A 21,169-nucleotide genomic window follows, 5' to 3' on the forward strand; every position below is an offset into this window, starting at 1 on the left:
TTTCTGAATGAACCTCACATTCTCTTTCTTACCTTGCAGGGCACATAGGGCATAAATACATTGCAGCTAGTGTGTGAACAGAATCTTCCTAACCTATCTTGATATGAAGCAAAGAATCACCTCAGCAATTCCTACAGCCAGTCCTTATGCATCTCCTCCACATTTATGCTCAGAGATGGGTTGGGGAATCAACAAGCACAGTGTTCTCCCAAAAGAGAAGCCACAACACAGTCTTAATATTTCACCTTAATCAGATTAAGACACTGGCAGCTGTAACTTTAAACAGGAAAGTAGAGAGGTTCCCCTTATGTTTTGTTCAGGGAACTGAAACAGAATAAGCCAACAAACAGGCATTGCCTGTCTCTATAAAGACTTCCCGGAACTGACAGGGCAAACAAAAATTCAAATATGTAATTTCTTCAGGGCACCAATCAGGAAAAATGTTTTGTTCCTTGGTGGATTTTGCTTCTGTAGTGAATTGAAAAGGGAAGAATACACAGGTAGGAGTTAAGCAGCAGAAACTGAAGGTTGCAGATGTGCTATTGCTAAATACCTAGAGGCAATGTAAACCCGAGCTGTGCCTTGTAGTCATTCTCTAAACCAAGCCTGACTCTCAGGTGCAGCTGTTAACAGCCTGGCTCTCTCTATATAATCATTACGCCTGTTTGCACCTGCTACGGTGTGGGGGCAAAACGGTTGTTTAAAATGAATAATGTACAGAAACTTGAGCAGGTGATATGTGGACAGGTTGCTTTCTTCACATCTTAGTCAGCAAGTAAGTTACTTATCAGTTGGGTTTCTTACCAGGATAGGTCTGCAGAGGCTGGCAACGCCATTCTCCAATGCCACGACCATAGCAGTAGCACTGGTATCTGACTCCATGGACATTCTTCTCCCATGAATCTCCAATTTGATAAAAGGTACGGGTTTCTGAATCCTGGCACTGATCTAAAGGCATGAAAGAGGCAGTTTAACCACTGTGTGTTACTGATACTATAGCAAAAAAATCTAGGCCAAAGACAGAAGAGCAAGTCACAAGAGACTTTGACACAAAGAACTGTAACACCAAATTTGCAACTGTAACACTGTATCTGCAAATATAGCTGAAGTGGCAACATAAATTTAATCTCATATCAAAGTTCTTGATATGCCACTGGACGTGTTAAATTACATACTAGGGGGCTAATTCAGTTGAGACCGGTTTCTTAAGACACTGTTAAGTACAGGCCATCCACCTGGCAAGTTTCCCAGAGAAGTCAGTGGGGTGTTCCTTCAAAAAAAGGATTTTGAACTATTGTGAATGCCAGTTCTGCTCCAGTCAACTAGGTTCGTCTCTCATCTGAAATTAAACCATGCTGCTCTTAAGGGAATCAATGGCAAAGGCCCTACTGGCTTCAGCAGAATTCTATTATACTTTCTAAGTCCAAAGTGACCCGTTTATTTTCAGCAGAATCTTTCCAGATTTACCACTGTATAAGCCAAAGGAGGACAAATCAAGATCAAATGCTGAAATCAGCATAACTAGGGTAAATACAACAAAGCACCAGCACTTCAGAAGGTTTTGTAGCTGACCTTTGCTTGCGTTTCTGGCTCAATGGAAACTTTCAGTGAGGACCAGCACTATGCTTGCTTGGAAAAACAGAAGCCTTGTTGGAGAGAGAGCCAACAAAACTAAAATGATTACACCTTTACAGATAGCTGAAACCATTTCCCTGCCACCTTCTTTCAAAGGAGTAATTTACAAGAGTTTTACAATCCAAGTTTCCCCAGTAAACCTGTACAGATACTGCTGTAAATAAAGCAGAACTTAACTGCTAGTACTTTTTAACAGATTTTCTTGGCAATAGTTTGAAGTTCTCTTGGATTTAGTAATTGCAAACCAAACAGCCAGGTCTTATCTTCCAATCAAGGTTCACTAGGGAAGTGGGGGAGGCAGAAGAGATGCAATCTCATTCCTGCAGAGAAGCATGATGGTTTTAGCTAACCTCCAGAGTGCTGTTAACACGTGTTCTCATCCTGAGCTTTCTCTCATTGCCAGAACAAAGGGCAGCCAAAAAAATCAATTTAGTCCAAGGTAAGTTAATATAGGCTGGTGCTCCTTTCTCAGTTTAACGAGGAGACCTGAAGATTTTGTGCAGAAAGGAAAGAAAACTGATCCTAGCATCAGTGCCTTGCTGTATATTGTTTTATCAACATTCAGACTGGGAACACTGCCTGATAGGCCAACAGCTCAGATACCAGTATCTGCCCAAATAGTCCCCTACCCTGGTGCTACTATGCCACTTAGCCACAATCTGAAACTGAAACCAAGAGAGTCACAGTATAACTAAGGTTGGAAGAGACCTCGAGGATCATAGAGTCCAACCTATCACTACAGACCTCATGACTAGACCATGGCACCAAGTGCGACATCCAATCTCCTCTTGAACACCTACCATCTGCCACGTTGTAAGAGGTATGTTGCCACAATCCATTACTACTGCATCATCACTGACATGTGGCACATCTGATAAGCTTGGGTTATGTCATCAAAACTAGGAATGCCCTTTCACTTATGCTCCAACAAATCCAGTGTTTCTTCTGCTTTTGCAGTTGTGCAGCTGAAAGCAGAAAGTGGGCAAAGACTGGGCCCAAATTCACACACTAGTTTGACCATACTGAAAACAGTTTCTTCACAGCCTCGGAGTGACTCGTAAGTGGGAACAGCTGGTGACTCACCAACGGGATCACATTTCCATCTCCCCCGGCCCTGACCAAAGCATGTGCAGTTCAGCATGTGCCCCTCGTCATGACGCTTGTGGAAGGTCTGGTTCACATCATAGGTGATACCATCCACGATGCACTGGTCTGGTTGAGAAAGAGCAGAGACACTTTGTCAGCAATAGCTCTAAGCATAAAGACAAAAATACTTCTGCTTGGCACATAATTCCCTGCTCTCCATTAGCTCACAGAGACTGACCATGATGAGCCTCCGTTCATGCAAAAAGGAGCCTGACTGAAATCTGTGCGCATCACAGATCAACACTGCATACACACCGCTGCTCCCAAGTTCATTCATTGGCAGTGTGCAAATAAGCAACACTTGCAGAAAAGAGATGTGTGGGTTGCAGTCCAAAGTACTATGTGTTACTCAAACTACAAAAGTACCTGCTTATTCCTTTTCACAGATTCCACGCATGAAAGAGTCTAAACTGGCACACTAGGTCTCTTACTACCTTCTGAGGAAGGTTTAGACTTAAATACCTCAGTGAGTACTGTCTGAAATCATTAGAACTATACAAGGAGAAAAAGGTTACTCCAAATTCATAAAGGTACCACAAAGAGGTGCAAACATCCTCACAATGTTTTTCTGCTGGGTGTCTCTACTACACTTTGCAGTAATCTGAAGACAAGATCAGGTCTATTACACTTCCAAGATGCTGCTGGTACATACTAATCTATTATTCCCTCAAAACACAGCAACCAGGTTCCCAGTCCCATGCTTGGGTACAATGGTACAGTCCATTAGGGTAAATGGTGATGTGACAATCTGATCTGGCCCAGAATTCCTGGCAGCAAGGAGCAGAAGGACAAAACAAACACAAAACCAACCTAGAAGCTTGTCGTTTTGTCAACTGGGACCCAGGACACCAAAGTTCAGTTCCAGAGTAACTCACAGACCATCTCTCCTTGGGGAACTGACTCCATTAATTCCAGACTTTCAACCCCCACTGTATTTTCCCACATCATAGGCAAGGTACCAGGATAAACTAAGCCATGTTTGGACCCTCCTATAGGTGTAAAGGACCATCTCTGATTGCTCTGTTTAAACAGCTCTATTTGGATAACCTTTGCCTTTAAAAAAAGCATAATATCCCTACTCCCCCTTGTCAAGAAAGACCACTTTAATTCCAGAATGAAACTGCAGAGAACTGGTTGCGTATGTGGAAAAAGGAATTTCAGAGAGCAGAACTTTTAGCAGTGCATTTCTCACTGTTCTGAAGGAAACGCATGAATAAAAACCCTTCCCACAGCCCTGAAGTGAGCCTTTCCCTATAAATTATATCCTATTTCAGCAGTGCCGTGAAGAGCTCTTTTTTGGATCCCTGACAGCAACCCCCTTGCCTTTTCCAGACATGAAGCCAACGGTGTGAGCTAGCTGTAGGATGATCAAATGTCTGTACTTTTTAAGTCTTCTTTTTTGGTACTGCTTAAGCACTTCTCCACTTGGAGAACTCATGTAAGTAAGTAAATAAATAAGAGTAATCTCAGTGCTGTCCTGCCAACTTTTCATATAGATTAGCCAGCAAAGGCTAATCCGCCACAGAAGAACTGAAAATTCATTGCAGACCAATAGAAGAGGACTGCTCTGCATTTATTCCTCGGACTAGTCCAGAGTTTTGTCTATTCTTGAGGGAGAGGTGCCTCTGCTGAGCTCTGTGTGAAGTCATAGTGGTGCTATTCCTAAAATTTGCAAAGGTATACCTACAGATCAAGCTAATCAAGGGTTTCCTGTGCTTGCTAGCCTGTAATGGCTGAGACAGTACTTTTGTAGCATGTGAACAAGATAGGAACTTCATGTAGTTCCTCTGATTCCCTTTCTACTCCAAAGAAAAACTTGGCGAGAAACAGTTCTTGAGTCTGGGCTTGAACTCACAGTCATTGGGGAAAAAAAAAAAAAAAGTAAAACAATTTCTCCTGCCCCTCAACACTTAGACTACAGTGATGACATCAACAAGTAAAATCAGTACCTCTGAGTTGGGAATATGCAATGCAAGTCCATTCTCCACGGCCATTTCCCACACAAGTACATCTCATCATATGGCCCATATCATGCTGTTTATCCCACTGGTCTCCAACACGGTACATGACCCCATCATTGGTTGTGCAGATTTCTTCATGAGCTGGTTGAGAAGAAAGCAAGAGGATACTTCATGTGGCTAGAATTAACAGGATCTTGAGAGCTTAGAGCATTTGCAATGTCCCTTTCATGCAATCCCAGGGGTTTCTGCATCTTAACAAGGAAGCTTTAGGCAAGAGTCAACTTCAAACATTATTTTTGCTGGGTCATGACATTCTCAAAGTGCAAATCCCTTGTATGCACTCATTCATTTTAATTTTCATTTGAAGGCTGCTAAAAGTAGTTTCTTGAAAGTGTCCAAGACAAGCTGTGTGAAAGAATCAGTTCTTACATACATGCCTCTATATGAACATAGCCATTTGAAGATCCATGTGTTCCACAAGCTGTTTAAGGGCTCAGATGCTGCATTGCCATTAATTACTGAAGGTCTTCCATTAAAAACATTAATAGTCACCTTCCCTCCCATATATCCCCTCCTGACATCAAGACAAGCATGCATGGATTGTAAGAATGGGTTACAGCAGTAATTTTGACATTACTGTCATTTTCAGGGTGACACGCAGATAAGGCAAGAAGAACCAATAAGGCTTGAGACAGAAGCTTTAGTACATTCAAGCTAAAAACTCCACTTGCTACAAAGCTCTACAGAGTGCTGGTCCCTAATGCATCATCTATCACCAGCTTGTAGCAAAGTAGTAATGAAAATTGCCTTCTCCTGATGTTGCCTAAGTCTCTGCTAGATGTGATCAGTGGGGAAAAATTGTGACAAAACAAAACTTCAGAAGTGCCTTAAAGGGGTTTGGGCTCAGATGCAGCTCACTGGAAGTCATCAATAACTGATGAGTCACAGCCATCTCTTTCCTTCCCATCTTAAAGAACCATTTATAAGTACTCCATAATCCCTTTATGGTTCTCAGCCTTACCTGCCATAGGGCAGAACCCAAATTTCTGGTCAGCATCATAGTTCTCAGTGGTTCCACACCACTTCATGTTGTCTCTCCGTCCCTCAGAAGTACAGTCAGTGTAGTTGCGATTGTTGTACAGGAAGGGGAAGTGGCACAGAGCACCATTGGAATTGCCACCACGTGTCTGGATCAAGACTGTATCAAAATGAAAAGGAAACAGACACAAATGAACCCTGCACTCTTCCTTTACATGCACAAAAGAGCTTGGAAAACAAATCACGAGCACTGTTTTTTCCCACATGTACCCTGCATGGGCTTCTTTTTTTTTGCTTTAATTAATTCAGATCTGGAAACTTAACTCTAGCATAAGGTCAATTCAGTTCAAACATTCCTTTGGAAGGAGTTGTGGAGCCAGACATGGGGAGTCCTGGGCAACAGGGAAAACCAAAGCTTACTGCGTTTGGGAATTAGCTTTGCAGACCCTTTATGCCAAAGCCCAAACTCAAACTCACACAGTTCTCAGTATGCCTGTATTACCTCACTGAGGCTATTACCCACTTGTGCCCTTCAGCTTAAAGTAAAGCCTCAGCCCTCAAGAAACGATTATAATTCATCTAGAGCAACAGGACAAGTCAAAACCTTTCTGCAGGTTGGAAGCTTTGTGTTTTGCAAGCAGCACTGTCAAGAGGGCTGTAATCTACCTGAACTATTCACCTCTTGAGCAACTCAGCTTTACAAACAATGCAGAATGAGGAGGCATTTGCTGAAGTTTTTCTGTAATGATATTTCTCATTCTCCAGTGTGTTCCAAGAAGCCTCATTAAAACAAGAATGTGTGTGTGGACTGGGATAGTGGTTGCTGGGTTTTTGTTGTTGTTGGGGTTTTTGGTTGGTTGTTGGGTTGGTTTTTGTGGGTTTGTTTGGGGTATTTTTTGGTGGTGGTGGTTGGGGATTTTGTTTGGTTTTGTTTCTGTTTTGTGTTTTTTGTGGGCTGGTTTTGGTAGATTTTGGTTTGGTTTTGTTGTGGTGGCATTTTTTTAAGGAAAGAATATTGTGTGCGCTGCAGAGAAAGGCTTACATTTTATGAGAAAAAAGCAACTACAGTAGAACAGAGCAATTAAAAACATACATATATCTCCAGAGTATGAAACAGTATTTTCACATGGGAACATGAAAAATGCCAGATGCCAGACAAGCTGCCTGGATACTGTTCCATGGATGTTTGACGGGCTTTCCAGGAAGAGCAACCACACAGGTAGATCTGTGCTTTGGCGGGAACACTGATTATCCCCAGACAAGAGGGAATGCTACTGCATTAGTCATATGCCTGCTCTTGATCAGTGATCACAAATCACATTAAAATTACTGCTATATATGGCAACCTGGCTAGATGGTCAGGATGGAGGGAGTGACAGAGGACTGCACAAACTGTACTCCATGGATATCCTCCTCTTTGCAGCCTAATATGGGCATTGCTCTAACAATTCAGCCAAGCAAAGGCTAAGTCTGAGTATCCTTCGGGCCAAAGCTCTATCCTGATGAGGCACTCCTGTTCTCTCTTCTCTGAGCTGACCTTAGGACAAGATTCAAAGGGTACACCTGCATCATCCTGTGTGCCCTCCAAAGATGCAAAGAACACAAAAGTGCCCTGACTGTAGGCAGTCCTGCCTTGATGCTGAGCATGCTTAGAGTCCCTCCAGACTGCTAGAATTGTTCAGGCAGCCTGTCCCTATGTTGTCGACTCCTTTCTCCATCTATGCATGAGGATCATGTGCACATGAAGATCCTCCAAGAAGAGCTTACCATTCTGCTCAGTACAGAAGGAATATCTCCTGTCTTGTTCAAAGTTGGAAGTGGTGCTGCACCAGAGGTGCCCGTCTGTGCGGCCTTCAGTGGTACAGGAGTAGAAAGTCCTTCCATCATAGGTGAAAGGCAGAACACAAGGTTCTCCATCAGAATTGCCTCCATACGTTTGGGTCACAGCTTTAAAACAAGCAAATCACAGCATTAGACTCCAGCTAAAAGTAATCTCCAAATCTTAGGGTTCCATAACAGCAATAGCTCCTCTGGGCCAAGTCACTGTCTGCTGTGAACCCACACTGACTGCCATGGCCCTGAGCCAATACACACCAACAGATGACTTTGCTCCACAGCTGTGTCATTCTTTTACATGTTTTTCCAAACATATATTATTGCAGCTTGATTTGAATAAAGTTATTAATACTTCTCCCCAAGGGCTGTTTTCCTTCAGCAGGTTATATATAACTCACTGGGAAATGTTTCTACTCTACAGAATCAGACTTCAAATAACAAAATCTACTATTTCTTCATCCCTTTCACCTTTCTCCAGTATGTCTTCGTCAAAATACATTTCTCTTGCACACACAAAAGGATTCTACTTCAAAATTAAACCATGAGACTGTCCCAAAGATCTCATCAGACTGAACAGGCACTAACACAAACTCATACCTATTTCCTGGCAGCTCACTCCATTTCCCAGGCAGGTACAAAGCATTTGCTGGCTGCCCTGTGTCTTTAGCCACTGCATACCCACAGAGTACACCATTCCATTATCAGTTATGCACTGGCCATATGGCTGAGGCTGGGGCTGTTGAGGCTGGGGCTGGTACAAAGCAGTCTGCACATTCGTGAAGCTAGGAGAACCAGATCCTGCACCAAAACATGAGGGAAAAGCAAGATGTTACATACAAAGCTAAAGAACAGAACTCTAATTAAATGATGATGATAATGATGATGTCCAGGAAGGTTTTGAAAGTCTTCAGAGAAGGAGACTCCACAATCTCTCTGGACAGCCTATTCCAATGCTCTGTTGTCCTCAAAAGGAAGATTTTCCTCATATTTGGACAGAATTCCTTATGTTCCAGTTTGTACCCACTGTCCCTTGTCCTGTCACTGACCACCACTGAAAAGAGTCTGAGAGTCTGACCCCATCCTCACCTGATAAGCATTGCTAAAATCCCCTCTCAGTTTTCTCTGTTCCAGGTTAAAGAGCTTCAGGTCTTTCAGCCTCTCCTTGTAAGAGAAATGCTCCTTACCATCCTCACAGCCCTCTGCTGGGCTCTCTCCAGTAGTTCCTTGTCTGTTCTGAACTGGGGAACCCATAACTTGACACAGTATTCCAAGTGTGGCCTCACTAGGGCAGAGTAAAAGGGGAGAAGAACCTCCCTCAACCTGCTGGCCACAGTCTTACTCATGTATCTCAAGATACCATTTGCCTTCCTGGCCACAAGGGCCCAGGGCTGGCTCATGGTGAACTTCTTGCCCACCAGGGCTCCCATGTCATTTTCCCACAGGGCTGCTTTCCAGCAGGTTACCCCTAAACTGCACTGGTGGATGGGGTTTTTCCTCCCTAGGTACAGGGTCCCGCAGTTGCACTTGTTGAATCTAACTAGGTTCCACCCAAATCCAACACTCCAGCCTGTCCAGGTCTTGCTGAAAAGCAACCCAACCTCCTCCCAATTTGGTATCATGATCAGACTTGATGAGGGTACTCTAGACCTTCTTCCAGGTCATTGATTGGTATGCTAAACAAAACTGAAGTCCAACACTTCAGATCGAAGGCACAACTCTCTTAGCTTCGCTAGATGCATTTTAATTATCTCACTTAAACTTCTAAATTAAAAGAAGAGCTCCCACTTCTGCCGAGGGCAGATTCCAGTTTCCACTATTGTAGAATGCCTTTAGAAAGTGTTAAGAGAGCTGAATGATTTTCAAGGAATCTTTTAGAAAAAAAAAAAAATAGGTGAAGGAAATTTAAAACAGAAAAATCAAGAGCAGTGACAACAAAAAACTTACCAAGGAAATAGGTCAAAATGGATTCATCTTGACTTTTTTATTGAAAAATATAAGTAAAACATAAATGCATTTACTTAGGAATTTTTAAACTTTGAATCAAAATTTTTGGCCCATTATCATTTGGAATAATACTTTTTGTCTACATTATGAATGCTTTTGCCAATGATTCCCGCAAGAATCTCCACAAATCCAGTTCTGCTGAAATGAAGAAATTAATCGAAACGAAATATAGGCATCCTTAAAGCATTGTGCATTTTGAAATTCAGACCTGAGAGTTTGAGGTCAGCCTGCTGGTACCGAACAGTTAAAGGTCATTAATCAAGAAAAATTTAGTGTAGGTACTGCAGGAAAATAGAAAAGTTTTACATTGCACTCATCAATAGGAAACCCAGATCCTTAAAATAACAAAAAAAAATCCCAAAAGTTAGAAACTGAAGGCTTTAACAATCCTTGGGCAAAATACATATATGTTATTTGTGAATTAGTGTAATTTAGATATGAAATCTTATCTATCTAATGTACATGCTCAACCATTAATAGGTGTACTTATCTTGTCAAAGAAATCAGATGGTCTCAGTGCAGTTTAAAGTAAGGACATTAAGAAAGTTTCCCTGAGGTGAATACATAAAGTTCAAATATTAAGATGAAGGGCCATGCTTCCAAGACAAAGCTAGTAGACAGTTCCTGTGGTTGCATGGCCCTGGGTGAGATTTTCTGCACTGTGTTTGTGCAGGTAATCACATTTGTATGTGCAGTCTCCATTTGCACGTGGAAATAAGGTGTAAAGTAATCCTATCTACACGCACATGAACAAGGAGTATCTCCTGAACTCTGACCCTTTGTTGCTGATGTTTCCTTGAGGAGATTCTTAAACACCTAAATTAGCATGACACAATTCAAATTCAAGTCCCAGCCATTCAAATTGTGCTCTTCTACCTTCCCCTACCTCACACACTATGATGCCCCACTTACCAGTGCTAGTTGTATGCAGGGATGTGTGTCTTTCACATTTCCATTCACCTCTGCCATTACCGGTACAGACACACTGAAGCAAGTTCCCACGGTTATCCTTCTTGCTCCAGGTATCCCCAATTCTGTATGAAGTCTTGGTGTCATGGTCATTGCACCTATCTGTGTAAGGAAGATGACTGTTAGCTATTTCTGTGTTGGATGTAATTTATAGTAGCAAACCACCAACATTATCACCAAGCCAATGATAGTTTAAACCTCTGAGAGCCTACCTTATTTTCTGCAGCCCACTATTACAAGACCTGTATGACTAAAGCTTGCATTGAACTGCACAGGTTGAGGGCATCTGAAAATCCTGATGCTTTAGTGCAAAGGAAAATTCCCATTTATTACCAGAACTGCAATTTGACTTGGCAGTCAGTGTCAAACCTAGCATCATAACATTCCCAGTATGAACATGGTAAACCATGTTCAAAAATCAATGTGAAAAGGCACATTCTGGATTTCAAACATTCCTGATAGTTACTTTAAAGCTATTTTAAGCCCATTCTATCTAGCTCACATCTTCAAGGCTTAAACTTGCTTCAATGTTGTTGGGTTTTTTCCTTCTCTTCTAAGCAGAAGTCTAGTAGCTGTGTCATTTCATACTATACAGGGGTCACAGTTCAAATCTGGGGCTATACTTCAGCTAGGAGAAACAAAAACCTATCTGAGGGCAATAGGTAAATTCAATTTCTTCCAAAAGGAGCATGCACAGAGCTCTACTAAAGTTCATACAAGCTCCTCTTGTTGTACCAGGAATCTTAGACTTCCTAAGTCTCCCTGTTGTCTTTAATAATCCACAGCCCTTGATGAATTGAGTAAATGGGTTCAAAGGACAGCATAACAAACTACTTTTGTCTGGATGCCAGATCCACATGGATTAACTAGTTCTTCCACTACAAAATTTCACTTTTTCACTCAAGGGCAACTTGATACAGTGGCTCAAATATAATCATGGATCAATGAACATAGATTTATGAAGAGCTGTGGAACGATGTATGCATCATGCCAGATTACCACTGCAAGAGCACATGGGATAACAATGTGAAAAACATTCACAGTAGTTAAAATGACCAAAAACTGAGTATTTGCCAGAGAAGTGGTAAATTGGTGAAGTACTCATATCATAATTTGGTCAACATGAAAAAAACCCTGTCCTATGGACACTCAGAGTCTGAAGTACAAAAACCTGAAATGTCTCAAAAATGCTGGCCATAAAAGATGCAACAGCAGCACATACTGAAGCATAATGCCACTTTGTTGGATACAGCTATCATTTTACATGTATAAATTTGAATTTATGTGTTTAATTACATTTGGAGGGGGGAAAAAAAAAGAAAAATTAATAGGACATTTTATGGCAATTTCCACTATCACACAACAACACAGACCTCAATTATGGGAGGAAAGATACTGTCAAGTCATTTTCATTAGTAATAATAACTCTTCCAAAACTCGCAAACAGCATATTCTGGTTTATTCATGCCTATATGACAGTTAATGATTTTTACTCTTTTTTAAAATAGACTTAATATTGCCAAGGCTGGTTTAATTTTCAGAGCTTATTTCTTGGCCAAGTCTCTCCAGATCTTCAGTTTTAATTGCAGCCCTCCTTAGTGTTTTAGTTCTTTACAGGTCTGCTGTTTATATCATCAGAAAGCAGTTATCTGTGTGTGCCCTGAGGCAAATGAATGAGGCAATTTAAAGACTACAAGCCTTGCATAACAAGGTGTAAGGTACAAAGTTAAATTTTCTTGAAGCAACTGGTGTAAACCATGATAGCTCCACAACAGAGCTTGCTCTAACAAAATTGGAATAGAAGGCAGATAAACAAGTGAGATTTTTGGATTTTAAAAGCCTTGTTTGCTTTGCAAATAAAATAAAGTGGAGTATTTACAGTCATGTCCTTCAGTGATGTAAAAACTAAAAAATCACCTGTGCTGGTGAAGCATGTTTACACCAAAGACAAAATGGAAGGAAAAAATAACAACTGAGAAAGGAAAGCAGACAAAACTTGTTTCCACTAATATATACAACAAACAGCAACAAAGAAGGAAAAACAATCTTTAAATCTGGTAGATCCTGCTCTTGCAGTAGGTAAAAATTTCTCTTTAAAAACACCTAATTCTCCTTCAGGAGGGTACTTTGAAAAACAGAAGTGAAGATGCTAAGCCAAACTTGCTGCCATTTTGTACATCAAGCAATTCCTCCTATTTTGGGGAATGCACAACAGCAGCTCAGCTGGCCTGTGGATTTATTGAACCTTTTTTCCTAAGGAGGTTAATATCCCATATAATCCAGCCACTCTGTCACCAGCACAGATCACCAGCTCTCCTGCATGTCCCCAGAGCACAAATGGCAACCAGGATGTGCAAATGCTCCCTTTCCTCCCCAGAGGAGTCTACTTCCCACTCCTTCTCAGGAAATGGCTACCCTTTTAAACCTACTGCCCCTTAGAACAGGGCAAAGGAATAGTTGCTCTTTTTCATGCAAAGTAGATTGGAAAAATAAGATACATGGAGCAGCTGGCAGGTGCCAGGCCAGCACTTACTTCTGGAGGTGCAAGTGATGCGGCCACTGCCCTCCCCCAGACAGGTGCAGTCCACCATCATCCATCCCTGGTAGGGCTTCTCCCAGGTCTCACCAACCACGTAAGATGTCCCAGCTGCATTGTCGTAGCATCGCTCAGCTGTAAGAGGGAAGGGAATAACTGTCCATATAAGGCTCTTCCACATGGGGACACCTCAGGGAAGATGAGGAGGAAGAAGCAATACCACTGACTGAGCAGGGAAGAAGAGAGCTGTGACCTACCCACAGGCTTGCAGGTCCATTCGCCCTTGCCATTGCCCAGGCACACGCACTCCAGCATGTAGCCGCCGGTCTCGTGAGGCCGGCGCCAGGTATCACCAATCTTGTAGGACTGGCCACCCTCATGGCAGCGATCTGCAGAGGGAGAGAGGGGAGATGTGGTGAGGGACCACACCAGGGACAGAACCTTGGGGACAATGTCAGGGACACCCTGTCAGCACAGAAGCGGTGAAGCTGGGGTGGAGGGCAGTGAGGAGAAACAGCCAGGTAGGCCAAGGCTGCTGCCTCCTTCTCCAGTGTGCAAAGTGGTGTCCGACATTTTCAACTGGAACCCATCATTTTCTGATCCTCACAGGCCATGTCCTCTCCCTTTAAGTACCCTCTCCAGGTTTCAAATCACAGCTGAGACCCAGCTGGTAAGAGAGGAATGACAGAGCCTGAAGAAGTATGGTCTTCCTCAGTCCCTGCTGAGGCTGGTGAGGGAAGGTTTGCCTCCATCTTGTTCTGAGGCAGTACCACATGGGCCTCCCTGTGACAGTCCCTATATAATGTGAGGGACATGGTGGCAAGGCCAGCATGTGCAGAATAAGGAGATGCTTGGTGTAACATCCCAGTGGGACATCAGCCCTCTTGGGTTTAGAAACTCTGCCCTGTAAAGGCAGATTTTCAGCCCATCCGAGGCAGTCGGGATCTACTGCTTGAAACAGGCTCAGGGAGAGAAACGTGTTGAAGGGCAGTTTGGAAACACAGGTTCTTCTTTCAAAGAGAATAGGAGAAATATGTATCTGGTCATTTATTATGAGCCACTAAAATGTTTCATTGGCTCATTTATGAAAGTAAGGAATAAAGAAAAAAAGTCATGAAGATTGATTCAAATCCAGCTGCAGTCAATGAGACTCTCTGGTGAGTCCTAAACCAGGCTGATGATGACAAAATGAGACTGTTCTTATGTTTGCAATTTCCTTACTGACTCTTTCTTTTCTTACAAGACTTATCATCCTTTCCCAATGAAGTGCCATTAAATTCAGAAGGGCTTCGGCTCTACTTGTTAGATTCAGTGCATTTTTATTCCCATGCTATAATGATGGCTGCCTTCTGAGTCCTCTCCAGCAATGCTACTAGGATCAGCATGTGTGTATTAAATAAGAAACTGGATACTTTTAAGAAAAAAGATGCCTCAGGGACTTTGAAATCTCAGTCTAAAAGTCCTGACACAGCAATTTTCATCTGTGCTTGTAGAGAGACTAATTATGAACTGAAGGGAAACTGTGAACAATTCAGTGACTCAATAAGGAAAGGATTTCCAGACAGAGATGTGAAAGGGAGAGCAGGGGAGAAAGGACCAAAGGAAAGTGAGGGAGGAACAAGAGGAAAGTATGGATCAGGCTGGTGAAAAAGGATATGCAGAAACATGTTGAACTGGTGTCTGGATATTAAATCCCAGCTCCCCCCTCAGGGACAAGTGTTGGCATGATACTTCTTGAGGACAGGGGACTAGCACTTGGGTGGTATTTATTTTTGGGTTTTTTTTAAGAGTAGTCCCATTAATGCTGATGGTGGTATCCTGGGTCACCAGATGCAGAGCAGACTCATTTTCCAGTCAAAAAATTACTTTCCTAAGTGCACCTGAAAGTGTAACACTCTTGTATGTAGTAACTGTACACACCTGTATGGCTGGACACTAACAGTTATTTTGGGCCTATGCTATTTTTGCACATAGCACTTTACCTCTTCAATGAAAGAGGAATTTAGTTGTGCCAACATATGTACATTGGGCAAAGACTTTCAATTATAAGACTTTAATGGGCTTTGGATTAAACCTCCCCAACTCCAGCTAATGGACACTGGGAATATTATGCAAGTTGCTCTGGAAAATGCAACACTGATGAACAACAACTCTAATAACGAGCTTTTAGTTACATACTGGCAATGGTGCAGCTGATTCTCCCACGTCCAGCTCCAATGCAAGTACAGTCCCAGATCATGGAGTCCTTGGGGCGCTCATATGTCTCCCCTACTCGGTAAGTGGATCCAGTGTACTTGTCAAAGCAAGTCTCTTCAGCTATGAGAAAAGTCAATTTCATGTTACCAAGTGAGTAACATGCACAGTCAACAGAAACACACATTCCATCTCACACAAATGCTCTTTTGTTTCCTGAAGAAAAATTGCTATTGGTCTCCTCTTTTTTTCCTAGGATGAAACAGCAGAGAGCAAGTTACACAAAATTTGTCCCCTCAAGGTCTCAATGATGCTGAATAACCTCATCTTCCCTCCCCAAGAAAGTCAAGAGCTAAGCACAGCACATGGGCAGTCATGCCCTGCAAGGATCAATCCCAGCAGTCTGAAGTGCAACAGTACAGAAGATGGGAGGGTGCAAACATCAACTAGAAGCTGTGTGCTTTGTCCCACTAATCCTCCTCATTTTGACTTGGCAAAAATTGAGTATATGGATCCCAAATTCTGCAACAGCTCCACCGAAGTCAACACCACTACTTGTGAATTGCTCACACTCACACACAACAAAATCATTACAGAAGAGTTATCTCAGCGTTGCCACCAGACTCAAGATCTGGAAGAGAAAAACCTTCTTCATGGCTGGACAGATAAAGTTCACTGTGCTGTGAAATTTGCTAATGGAATTTGAAACTGTAAAGCTTGGGAATCCCTGCAGGGGAAGCAAAGGTAGATCAAACCCTGCTCTGTAGCAGGGCAAGAGGGCTGAGTACTCCTTAAAATAGTCTAGCCGTGGGGCACACAGCACACAAGCCTTTCAAAACAGATTGCTGGGACACTCCCATCAAGCTTACATGAACACTATCAACCAGGAACCAGTTTTTCTCTTATATCTCCAGAGAAACATAAAGGAGTTAAGGCAAACCAGTGGCTTCAGACCAAAAACTACAGATAGATCACATCTGATAATATAAACTATTTGGTATCCCAGAGAAGGGCATCTTCCAGCAGATGCAGCCTTTAAAGTTTTTTCTGTTACCTAAACTTTTCCTGCTGGAGACTAAACAATCTCATTTTACACTCAATTATAGAAAGCTCACAGCACAGCAGAGGGGGCTGCAGAAAGTTGTAAGTTGAAATATTTTTAAACAAGCTGACGACACTGCACAGCTATGAAAAGTTGGAGTGAAGCAATCAAACAGCACAGAGCCAGTGCTGCAAAGTGACTCCAGATTTGAACTTCCCCGTGCGAGTCCAGGAGTCAGTTCAGTTCATTATAAAGAAAAGGCTGGCTCCAAAATTAATGTTTAGATCCAATCCTCCAGAGAGATGAGTGATGTTTGGCTCAGGGTTCTGGTGGCAGGCCCACTGCTAATGAAAAGCATTTCTTAAAATCCCAAGCCAGATCTTCAGTGTAATTGAGTGTCGATCCATTACTGACCCTACGTACCAAACTTCAGCTGAAAGCCCAGTTTGCCAGTTACAACTCGGCAGAAAGCTCAGCTTACTCAGCATCAAAACCCATGCCGAAGTCTTGATGCAGACAGAAAAAGACCACCGACTTACGTTCGGGCTTGCTTTCGCAGTTAAACCCTCGGCTTCCCCCGTAGCAGGTACAGACCAACGTGTTTCCCAGGTAAATGCGCTCCCACTGCTGGTTGATCTGATAGTATCTTCCATTGTCATAGCACGTTTCTGGGGCGAGAAGGTGGAGGAAAAGGAGGGAGGAAGCAGAGGGTGAACAGAAAGTTTGGAGTTACCGACGGCAAGCTGAGGAGGGAAAGGACACGGCACGATTTATCCGCGCCTGTACCGGGCACCGGCTCGCGCGCTGCAGCCTCGCACGTGTGTGGGTCCCACAGAGCCCGAGGGGTTGCAAAGGGCCACGGAGCCCGAGGGGCAGCAAGAGCCACCCGAGAGTCACCCCGTGGGGCCGGGGCGCCAGCTCCCGCCGCGCTCCGGGGGCTCGGGACTGCGCTCGCGTCCGGGACGAGCCCCCTCTGCCATACCCTGCCCTGCCCTGCTCGCGGGACGCGGTCCCGCGCGGTACTCACGCTTGCCCTGCGCGGGGGTGCCCTGAGGTATCGAGGTGGTCTGTGCCTGCCGCCGGCTCTTGCCGCCGGCTTTGCGGCGCACTCCGTCGCTTCCCGCTGCTGCAACCCCCAGGCAGAGAGCGAGCAGCGCCAGCCGCCACACGGTGCGGCCCGGCATCCTGGCACGGCTCGATATGGAACAGCACAGCAGGGATAGCGGCGCTGCACTTAAGCAGCCCGACGGATGGGACAGCGGCGCCGCCCGAGCGCTATATAGGGCGGGTGGCGCGGGGAGGGGGCGGCCGCCGCCGCCCCGGCGCCCATTGGCTTCTGCGCCGCCGGGGGCCGGGCGGGGGCCGCCACCGCCCCACCGAGCGCGGCCGGGCGGGGACTGCAAGCGGCGGGCAACGCGGTGGAGTGTCCGGCCCGCGTGGGAGGCCCGGCCCCGCAAGGAGAGCGGGCTGTGAGACGGTCGTGCCATTTTGTGGAACGTTTGGCTGAACAAAATGGCTTTTCTGGGGTGAGACAAACTTTTCTTTTTCCCTGGAGCAAGGCTGCCTGTAAGCTGATACCGGTCCGTCCAGGGGAAATAAAGTTATGCGCAGGGTAGAAGGTGAGGCGTAACATACCTGTGCAGGTTGGAAAAGAAACCCGAAGTGATGTTTTGTCTAGTCCTGGTGACCCTTAGGTCTTTCACACCTCCTATGGAGAAAACAAATGGTCCTGTTCTGTTCCAAATAAATTTCATTGCCTCTTTCTCTGACTTTATTTCTTGCTGTCCAAAATCAATTCTGAGAACGAAAGAAAAGGGGAAAATAAATACTAGGCTTTGAACCCTTTCTAAACATAGAAGATCTTCAGCTGTAGCCCTGCTGTCTATAAATTTTGTCATCCTCCTTCCCTCTCTTCTTCCTGTAGCCATCTCTGCTGGTTTGGGGAGGTGTCTTTTTTCCCTAGCTTGGAGGAATACTGTGAAGCAGAGAGCATACACTTTAACTGTGGTTCTCCAGCAGGAAGCTGCTAGTGAGAAAAGCACAGTGTGCCCCGTTCTGCCACAATGCCCAGGCCAGCACTCAAGTTCAGATTGTAAAGAAAGATCATGTCCCTAACCATTTTCATGCCTCTCAAGCATACTCTGTGTTGACAAAGGGATTATTAATCTAAAAGTCTGCTATGGTTCATGATCTGTTAAAGAAACTCTTCAGACAAATGTGAGTGTGAAGTGGTCCCCAGTATTTCCAGACATCTTAAGCTAACATCCTTAGGTCTCCTCAAGAGTTGTCCAGCAAGCTGAGCACCAAGCTCTAGTTCCACTTGCTGCAAATCAGTAGTGTTATCCTTACAAAGATAATGCAAGCAGCTTGGGATGAAGACTCTTTCAGTAGGCAGCGTACAGATGGAGCACATGCTTTGTTTCAGGAAAGCATGTAGCCGTGACGTCAGGTATCTGTTTTCAAAGACATTTCTATTCCTCTGGAAGACAAATGCCCACAGATACATTAACAGAAGTTTCCCTGCTGAAAACTTACTGGAAATTGAAACCTGACCTGGCAACTGAGGTGAGCTGTGGTGAGCTAATTCCCATCTTTCCTAACTTTTATGTTTAATTCTACTGTACTGCAAATTTTTTTGGGTTTCCGGACACACACTATCCCTCAAAATAATCACAAGACTAAGATGGCCATAGCAAGGGAGAGCATTAGCTTTTGAAGAGGGGCATATCATTGCAAACTAGCAAATATCCAGTTCCTTAAAATGAGAACCTGCTTTCCAAAAGTGTTCCTGCTTTACTGAGATGTAAGATATGAAGTGTCTTCCTCAAATCTCAGCTTGCAACATAGCTGAAATTCTCTGATAAAAGCAAGGTGCAAATGATGCTGTACAATCATTTAGAACGGGCATGTCCTTTACCAAGCCTGTTCCAAAGGAAAGGTCACTGAGTGGAAATCAGTGCAAAAGAAGAGTTTTCCTTTTATGAAATACATATGTACAATGAAGGGGTATTTTTAGGTAATTTTTCCAATCATCATGCATAGATTTAGGTCAAATGTTTAATTTCTTGTGCACAGTATGCAGTGTAGAGCCGCTTCTGCGCAGTGCTTGCTTCTGCATAGTGTGTGAGCAGGTCATGCTGCTGATAGGAGCTGCTCCTTAAGCTCAGTTGACATAGAAAAGGAAAGTGTAATGTGGAGTCTTCAAGTACAGGAGGATTATGATAAATAAAAGTTGCTGGAGGAAACCTGCTTAAAATGTAAGAGCTAAGTACAAGTAATCCATAAGGAACAGGGTATAGTGGAATAAGCAAACATGAGGAAACCACCAGCAATCCTCACTGTAGAGCAGGAGTCTGTGGTTGCTAGGTGCTGTGTAAGCACAGACAAAGTGTGCTTCAGGGAGTTTATAACTTGTGTTGGTCTAGGTACACAGTACCTACCAGCTTTCTGCAGGCGTTAGAGAAGGATAGTCCCTGTTCCCAAGAAATAAGACTTACAGAGGCATCTCCAGGACGCTGCTTTTAGCAACCCCATTTCTGAAATTCTGCTTTTAGCAACTATGTTTAAGTGACATTTAAAAGGTTCATATACTGGATATAGAATCATAGAATGGTTTGGGTTGGAAGGGACCTCCAAAAGTCACCTAGTCACCTACTCCAACCACCCCTGCAGTGAGCAGGGACATCCTCCATTAGATCAGGTTGCTCAGAGTCTTGTCAATCCTGACCTTGAATATCTCCAGGGATGGGGCTTTAACTAACTCCTTGGTCAACCTGTTCCAGTGTTCCACCACCCTCTTGGTAAAGAACTTGTTCCTAACATCCAGTCTAAATCTACTCTTCTCACAACCTCACTTATGTCTGCTTTAAGTCAATTTCTTGCAGTGTTGTATTGCACTGGGCCTTCAAGAATAGTAGAGTATCCACACACAACTGAAAATGCAGTTCAGCCTGAAAACTGAAAAATAAATACAGTGTTAGTGAGTGTGTGACTGTGTCTAATGCTTTCCACAGCATTACTTTGCACAAATACAGGGACTGATGTAAGATTCTTCTTTAAGAAAATGTTACTGGAAGAATACAAAACAAAATGCTATTTTTTTAATGATGCTCAAATTAGTTTCTTGCATAGCTGTCATTTATTAGCAGCCAGAAATAATCTTATGAGTTGCATTTCAACACAATTTGGAACATCGTGGTTTCACTTCTAAAGAAATCTGACAGCAATTATGACACAAACACATAGTAATTACTATATTGCAGACTGTTAGACTTTCTGAAAGGTCTATAACTCTTTTGTCTGTCCTGTTGTCAGTTTGTCCCTTGAGCTAACGGAAAAGAAATGAAGATTCACCTGAAGTGTTCCTTAGGATGAGATCAGTCTGAGTTTATAACCACCCTTTCTGTGGTTTTTGCATCTGAATAAGGATTCAGGATGTCCTAAACTTCTGCTTTAGCCATGGATGTTTTGATTCATGTTTTTGGGCTCTTCAATTATTTTTTTTTCCCTACTGAAATCCTAACTTTTCAACTCTTGGTTAGAAAAGGCACTGCCCTTATAAGGTTCTTTTGACTTTTGTTACCCCATTGTAGTGCTTCGCAGGTAAATTTCTCCACTGGGTTAACTTAATTTCTTTTACTGCGCACACTTGCAAGGGTCTACATATAAGACTGGGAGCATAGTCTGTCCCTGAAACCATTCTCCTTCCAGTACAGAAAAGACAAAGACAGGCCACTTGTTATTCTTTCAACAACCTTAGAAAAAAGGCCACACAGGCTTAATCATCTCCTTCTAAAATTATCACTCATA

At 43.4% G+C, this 21,169-nt stretch overlaps 1 protein-coding gene across 6 annotated transcripts in view; it reads right to left on the minus strand.

The window, feature by feature from the left end:
- FN1 (fibronectin 1) overlaps nucleotides 1–17,585 on the minus strand; it is a 57,337-nt gene extending 39,752 nt beyond the window's left edge. For 3 of the 6 annotated variants that reach the window (XM_068138014.1, XM_068138013.1, XM_068138009.1), the window contains exons 1-12: nucleotides 17,388–17,583; nucleotides 16,900–17,028; nucleotides 15,304–15,441; nucleotides 13,383–13,514; nucleotides 13,123–13,260; nucleotides 10,533–10,691; nucleotides 8,214–8,414; nucleotides 7,548–7,727; nucleotides 5,764–5,940; nucleotides 4,731–4,883; nucleotides 2,719–2,847; nucleotides 805–948 (exon numbers count right to left, since the gene is read on the minus strand). In XM_068138014.1, the coding sequence (XP_067994115.1) occupies nucleotides 805–948; nucleotides 2,719–2,847; nucleotides 4,731–4,883; nucleotides 5,764–5,940; nucleotides 7,548–7,727; nucleotides 8,214–8,414; nucleotides 10,533–10,691; nucleotides 13,123–13,260; nucleotides 13,383–13,514; nucleotides 15,304–15,441; nucleotides 16,900–17,028; nucleotides 17,388–17,544 (1,837 nt within the window). In that variant the 5' untranslated portion in view covers nucleotides 17,545–17,583. Of the gene's footprint in view, nucleotides 1–804; nucleotides 949–2,718; nucleotides 2,848–4,730; nucleotides 4,884–5,763; nucleotides 5,941–7,547; nucleotides 7,728–8,213; nucleotides 8,415–10,532; nucleotides 10,692–13,122; nucleotides 13,261–13,382; nucleotides 13,515–15,303; nucleotides 15,442–16,899; nucleotides 17,029–17,387 lie in introns of all 6 variants that reach the window. The other 3 variants (XM_068138010.1, XM_068138011.1, XM_068138015.1) reach the window with 3 other exon arrangements.
- Nucleotides 17,586–21,169: the final 3,584 nt, after the last annotated feature.

This window comes from Melanerpes formicivorus, unplaced genomic scaffold (assembly GCF_026170545.1).
Source record: "Melanerpes formicivorus ecotype bairdi unplaced genomic scaffold, bMelFor1.0.p_v2 SCAF_5, whole genome shotgun sequence".
NCBI lineage: Eukaryota > Metazoa > Chordata > Aves > Piciformes > Picidae > Melanerpes > Melanerpes formicivorus.